The 7,200-nt window shown below is 43.0% G+C and overlaps 1 protein-coding gene across 1 annotated transcript; it reads left to right on the top strand.

The window, feature by feature from the left end:
- Positions 1–45: 45 nt before the first annotated feature.
- On the top strand, positions 46–2,205 carry LOC139301326 (proteinase-activated receptor 3). The gene is made up of 2 exons (XM_070924687.1): positions 46–152; positions 722–2,205. The coding sequence occupies exons 1-2, from the start codon at positions 89–91 to the stop codon at positions 1,780–1,782; spliced, it is 1,125 nt and encodes a 374-aa protein (XP_070780788.1). The 5' UTR covers positions 46–88; the 3' UTR covers positions 1,783–2,205.
- The last annotated feature ends 4,995 nt before the right edge of the window (positions 2,206–7,200 follow it).

The raw sequence follows: 7,200 nt of genomic DNA, 5'->3' as shown, positions 1-7,200 counted from the left end.
TGTGACTCCAGCACTCCCACAGAGCAGCAGGCGGTCGGAGGTGACACCGAGCACGCAGCACCACACGGCTCTACAACCACAAGAAGACATGGGGGAGCTGCTCCGTCTCCTGGCTTTTCTTCTCTGTCTGAGTGTTACTCTCCAAAAAGAAGGTAAGAGATGCTTTTTAAAGATTCGTTTCAGTTGAAGTCTGCTGTGCTTTTATCACATTTTATTCTAAACATTCAGCTATCTTGAATACTTGCTCGTGATAATGTCGACTGTATTATTAGCTATATGTTATTAACTGTATATTATCAGCTGAAATAAATGAGCGGTCTCTGGTTGAGTTAATTTCCAAGTTAATTTGAAATCATATTATTTAAAAACAACGAGCTACAACTTGGACTGGAGCTGGATTACAGCTGAAACAGTCTTTTCAAACAGCTATTTGGACATTTCCCAACAGCTTCTCAGTTGTGAGGATTTGCTGTGTTTCTTTGTCGTACGTGACTGAACATCTTTGGCTGTGGGCTGTTCTGTTGGATCTGAAGGCGTCTCTTTGGGTTTTAGATATTTGTTTTGCTATTTTCTGACGTTTTACACGCAAAACTATCAATTGCGGTCCACTCAGTATATTGTTCAGCAATACATTTGAAGTTTCTGGTGATACAAATGTAGTATAACGAAACTTCAGAGTAAAATGATCATGAACTTGAGCACTTTCTTGTTTTCGTGGCAGGGGACAGCAGAGTACAAGAGCCCCATAAAAGCTCTGAGGATGTTGCTGCTGTGCCCAGAACATTTAAAGGGGTCCCGGATTTCTCTTTTGTCCTAAATGGGACACAAGCTCCCATTTCATCTCGTTCCCCTCCACCTCTGCGGTCACTAAGCAACAGCACAGTCCGGTACCTCCGCGGCCCCCTGAGCACGCGGGTCATTCCCGTTATTTATGTGTTGGTCGTGACTGTCGGGGTCCCGGCCAACGTTGCCATCTTGTGCACGCTGGCCACTAAAATCAGGAAGGTGTCCTCTGCCATCCTCTACTGCAGCCTGGCTGTCTCCGACCTCTTCCTCCTCCTCTCCCTCTTCTTCAAGGCTCACTACCATCTCCATGGAAACAACTGGGTGCTCGGGGAGGCCGCCTGTCGAGTGGTCACGGCCTGTTTCTATGGCAACCTCTACTGCTCGGCCCAGACGCTGGCCTGCATCAGCATCAAGCGCTACCTGGCTGTGGTGCACCCGTTCATGTACAAAAGCCTCCCCAAGAGGATGCTCACCGCCTGGGTCAGCTTGGCCGTATGGGGGGCGTTTGGTGCCGCCGTCGTCCCCGAGCTCCTGGTCCAGCAGAGCTATTGGCTCCCTCAGGTGGACCGCATCACCTGCCATGATGTGTTGCCTCTGGACTACGGCTCCCACGTCTCCTTGCTCTACTACAACCTGTTCCTAACCGCCTTCGGCCTCCTGGTGCCGCTGGTGGTCACGGTCGTGTGCTACGCCCGAATCGTCTGTGAACTGAAGCGATCACACATGGACTGGTCGATGTACATCAAGGCCAGCTCTCTGGTCTTTGTCATCTTCCTGGTGTGCTTTACTCCCGCTGGGCTCTTGCACTTCCTCCATTACGTGAAACTGTCCGTGGACGGAACAGAGAGTTTGTACCTGTACTTTAAAGTGGCGGTGTGTTTGTGCTGCCTGCACGCCTGTCTGGACCCCTTCCTCTTTCTCCTCATGTCCAAGTCTGCAGGCTCCAGTCTTTACTTCAGGCCCTTTAAAGGCAAAACCCTGAGCATATCTCTCTGAGGGAGACCTGTTGCCCAACAAATGGCTTTGATTTTGCAGCTGACAAAGAAGGAAATCGTCTCTGTGGCTGGAATCCAAAAAGAAAGCAAAAGTACCTCGACTGTATTTATGATAAACAAGCAAAGGACAGAATAAATATTTACACATATATATATATATATATATATATATATATATATATATATATATATATATATATATAAATATAGCAATACAGTTTTCTTGTATGTGAGTGTTTGTGAGAAATAAATATATTAATTTAAATGTTTATGTACATAAAGATGAAAGGAAAGTATATACATTTTTATATAATACTCATGATAGTTAATGCTTTTTGTTTAATGGTTTTACAGCAACAGTCTGTGTTGTTTCTGATACAGGATAAAAGTATTATTTTATAATTGTACATTTTATTTTTGTGTGTTTCATTCAGCCAAACTAAATGTGTCACTATAATAATAGTTCTAATAGAGCTATGCATCTTGTTGTTTCATCTTTCCTCGCTACTCCTCTGACATTTCCTGTGGCAGGATGTAGGGTGACACATCACCACGCCTCCCGACATGCTGCATATAGAACTGAAGAAAAAAAGAAGCATATAATAGGTTCCTGAAATGATTTGTACGTGATTTTATCAGACTGGAAACAAATTTTTAGCCTCACAAAAACTTGATCTTCTATAAAAGGTCATTTAATTGATAAAGGAAGACCCTGTTCTGTTGTTTTGAATACTCGGTCGCTTCATGGTTGAAAGGTCTGGGAAAGACACTTAACTGCAGCGCTCTCAGAACAAGTTAGTCAGGTCTGAACCCAAGAGCGCAATTACAACAACTCAGGGTTCAAGCTGTCCGACTGCAACTCAGTGTGGTACATAATGTTTCATCCTGAGGATCGCAAAGACCCCCTTTGTAAGGTTGAGGGAACTGAAGCCCACCAGACCGGAGCTTGTGTTGCTGAGTTGCACTTTCCGAGGTTTAACACCTGCGGGGAACCTGTTGTTTTAATAACTAACCTCCAGAATTTTAAAAAGTAATTATAAAATTGGATTGACTTTGTTGATGATGATGATGATGAGGGTGACAAATTAAAGGAAAAAGCAACATGAAGTGTCTGAGTGTGAAGTCAGGCCTCCACGAGCCTCCAGAGCTTCATTTAATCAGGTAATCTGAATGAGATCAAGATCTCTTTTACGAGAGAGACAGAACACAGCCCGACATAACAAGAGGACATTACACATCAGAGGAAGACGGAAGAAGACGGAGAAGAGACGGTCACTGAAGACTTCATGTTGTCCTTGAAAATACATAAGAAACACGTGCGAGTCGTGTATCTATGGTAGGTTTCTGTTGGTGTGCTGTTTGCTGTATTGCACCACTATGGAGCGGTTTTACAAAGATGCATTTGTTTATTTTGTGGGTACAAATGACACGTTGTCCCATTTTATATTGTCTTTCTTTAGATGACGTGTCTGACTTTGCTTCTAACCGACTTTTTCAGCTAATATAACGCTTAGTTTCTGACTTCAAGTTACTTTAGAGGGAAGAAATAACCCAATCTTCTTACAAATTAAATGTTGAACTTTAATAAAACACACCCGTGCTCAATTTATGCTCATGGGGGGGGGGCCTGCAGCTTCTGGAGGCTAATGTTAGCTAAAGCTAGCAAACTGCTATGTATTGCCATAACTTGTCTACTTTAGCACGTGCCATTATCCTGTAGCCTTCCACTTGTGGCCACAGTTCAGTAAAAAAAATGTCGCTTTAACTTAACTGCCCCCTCGAAAAGAACAGCTGGCCCCAGTCTGGCCCCAGTCTGGCCCATGTGGTTTAAGTGGACCAGAACCACCACTGATGTCAAATAAACTAAAACTAAAACTCTTGGTGACCTTTGCTCAACAGTGAGCAGTCATAAAGTTATAAAATGAGGCTCCATAACAGTCTTTGAATAACTCAGAAAGCCCGACAGCCACAGGCGCCCGTCTTGGTTAACTCTGTATAAATGGCGCCACCTGCTGGTGTAAGTGGATGCAGACATTTTTGGACAGCGAACAAAATGAAACAAACAAAAAAAGAAAAGCCTCACAGCTGTTCAAATGAAACTCTTTATTCAACATGGAGACACCAGAGGAATCCACCTTTACACTGCATTCACTTGAGCCTTTTCTTATCAAAATAAATCATATCAAGGACAGGTAATTGTTTTTTTTTTTACACACACCTCCACATATTATTTGACAGCAGGGGTTTTCAAATCTGAAAGTCACAACGCTGGCAAATCCAGCCCTGCTTCAGTGACGTTACGATAATGAATCATCAATCAAACTGGAAACCTTTCTCAGGAGCAGATCTGACCTCCCCTGCTGGATAACATCTTGCAGTACATACAGTCATCTCACCACGGGGGGGGGCTTTCACAACCACCTCGAAGTCAACTCAGTATAATGAACACCTGTCCACAACAAGTCTGACAAAGACAAACACACGAGAGTGATGCATTCACCTTTGACCCGGGAATCACTGTGACTGTCCTACCCCCCGCCCCCCCCAGCAGAAGAACAGCGAAGACACCAAAGATGGGGGGGGGGGGGGGGGGGGGGGGGGGGAGCACACACGACAGAAGGACTTCAGTAACAAACATGCAGGGATTTCTTTTTGGAAACAGTGAATGTATAGTGAGTTTGTTCAGGCGGACGATGCAGACGGACAGAAATAAAGCATCAGACACACTCATCAGGACACCAGACTTCATTCATGAAGCAGGAATCTTAAAATAGCTGCATGTAGGAGGTCATGCACTGCACGTGTTTGCTAAAAATAAATATGGACTTGTTTTTTTTGGTATGACTGAACAAACATGTCACAGGTTTTACACATTACCTGATGATCAAAGCACTGACTTTGTAGCAGCAGGAGTCCCATTCATTAGAGGTTTTAAAGGGTCTGTTCACCCAAATCACAAAAACAACAGCTTCTCTTATGTGGCTCAAGTGGAATCTAACCACACATTTCTGTTTAATTTGCCCCGATATCCGTCTCTAAGGTTTGTGCCTCCACCTTAATATAATGGAGGTGAATGGACGTTTGTTTGTCTTTCCAGAAACAACCCACAGACCTCACTCTAAACAGTTTCCACTGGATCTACTTTCTGCAGAGGAAGTATGCAGTATATAGTACATAGTAGGCTTAACCGGTTCATGTTTTGGAGAGCAGAAGTAATAATCATGCAGGTGGCCTTTACGAAAGTCGGAACAAACTTCTAAACGAGGACTTGTAGATCTAATACGAGTGAAGATTCACTAACTGGGTTGCTTATTTCTCGCCTCGAAATCAGACTGGAGATATTTTGGATTTTGTTTGCATGCTACATGCTACATTTTGGCCAAATCAGTGCGCACTGCTGGTACAGGACGCGTTGTGTTCTGTGGATTATTTGTTGTATTTGTTGTTCTAGAGATGGCAATGTCAGCTGATTTGGTCCAGATTGAAATACCTCAGCAACTGTCGGATGGATTGCCATGAAATTCACAGACATTCACGGTCCCCAGAGGATGAATCCTACTGACTTCGGTGACCCCCTGACTTTTCACACCGTGTTCTGATGAGGTTCACATCGACATGGCTAGTAAATATGTCTTTTTGGAATTTGGCTGAACGGATCCTTTAAGCATGGCTTTTAATTTCACTTTATCATAGAGTTCAAATCCTTCAGAAAAACAAAAATAAAACTTTCTACATATGAGATGGTCACTGCATCTTATGAGGGTTTGTCTGGACACACACACACACACACACACACACACACACACACACACTGCAGCATCAAGAGATGAGAGACCAACAGAAACAAGCAGGACAGAGCAGCAGAGCTTCCAGCAAGGTTTGGAAGGAGAGACGGGCTCAATGGAGAGAGAGAGAGAGAGAGAAAGAGGCACGACATTTCAGAAAGGCCTTTTTGAGTTTTGGGGCAGCCAGCAAGGCGGGAGGAGATAAACAGAGACTGGATGAGGAGACCAAGACGGTGAGACAGAAACAACAAGGAGAAGAGCAGGTTATAACAGCAGAGTACAAATTCTTCTTGACAGATCGGATCGCAAAGCCCTTCTCGGGGGGGGGGCCACGAGACGAACACGACACGGACACGAGGGAGGGAGAGAGGAAGCATTCGGACAAAAGGTTTCCAATCTCAAAAGTCTCTTACTGTAAAAAGCAGAAAATGTAAACTTCTCTTCACTTTAGAAATGTAGCTGCTGAAGTTGCCGGTTTTTGACTAAACTACTACATCGTTATAGATCGTTTGTTTGTTTGTTTGTTTTTTTCTATGGCCTTGTCATTCTTGCAAATGGCAGCAAAAGGCTTGAACGTCATCAACCATGAGTGAATACTGATCACAGGTTTGCACCTTCAATTTCTGGCCTACAAACATAAAAGCAATAAATAACATAGTAATAACAGAAATCCGTAAATATACATATAAACAAGCATAAACACACACACAGCTGTTACAAAATGAGTTGTACTTAAAGGAATAGTTTGACATTTTGTTGAGAGTCTCAGTATAGTAAATGCGAAGCTGTTGCTAGCAGCCTGTTAGCTTAGCTTAGCATAAAGACTGGAAGCAGAGGAAAACAGCTAGCCTGGCTCTGTCCAAAGGGAACAAAATCCACCTGGCAGAACCTGTGAAGTTCACTAAATGAACACGTTACATCTCGTTTGTTCAATCAACAAATAGTCCATCACATAACCCAACATTTTTTTTTTTTCGTCAAAGATTTAACGAACAAGATACAACACGTAACATGCTGCTTCCAGTCTGTAAGCTAAGCTAACCGGCTGCTGGTGGTAGCTTTGATTAAGCGTCGTTTCCCAAAATGTTTCCCTAAACTATTCCTTTAATCCGAGCGAGGCTGAGTAGGATTTGCAAGGAGAAGGTCCTCAGAAGTCCAAGTCTTTTGCAGCTTTGACACATGCATTTGTGTCATGGTAGATAATGAGCTGCTGATATACAGAGTTTTATCACCACTGATAATTATCAGTTAAATTATCTCTGAATAGCAGCCTTTTCATCTTGAATTCCTGCAGGAATGCCCGGGGGCTTTGGCAACCAGCCACTGATACTTTATACATTTCTAACCTTTGATTGAAGTCTTCAAACTCTTTATATCTGCAGCTCATTGTTAAGTTAAACTGCATTTCATTATCTTTATTATTTACCAGGTATTTTGCTCAGAAACAACAGAATAACAATCACTCGTCCTGCATTTGAGTTTGAACGTAGTCGACATTATTTATCAAACAATAAATACAAGAAGGACGACAGCTACGCCCGTTTCAGTGATATTCAAATAAAGCTCATACATGGATGATTAGTCGGTAAACTGAGTAAATACCTGGTAAACAACATACTGGTCTGTGTTGAGGT

The sequence above is a fragment of the Enoplosus armatus genome, chromosome 18 (assembly GCF_043641665.1).
Source record: "Enoplosus armatus isolate fEnoArm2 chromosome 18, fEnoArm2.hap1, whole genome shotgun sequence".
NCBI lineage: Eukaryota > Metazoa > Chordata > Actinopteri > Centrarchiformes > Enoplosidae > Enoplosus > Enoplosus armatus.
The sequence above is the reverse complement of the archived record's forward strand: the minus strand, read 5'-3'. Positions and strand labels throughout refer to the sequence as shown.

What these genes read in the sequence shown, in the direction of transcription:
- LOC139301326 (XM_070924687.1), top strand. Translation starts at nt 89, where the DNA reads ATGGGGGAGCTGCTCCGTCTCCTGGCTTTTCTTCTCTGTCTGAGTGTT. An exon ending in TGTTACTCTCCAAAAAGAAG is followed by an intron (nt 153 to 721) that starts GTAAGAGATGCT and finishes TTTTCGTGGCAG; the next exon opens with GGGACAGCAGAGTACAAGAG.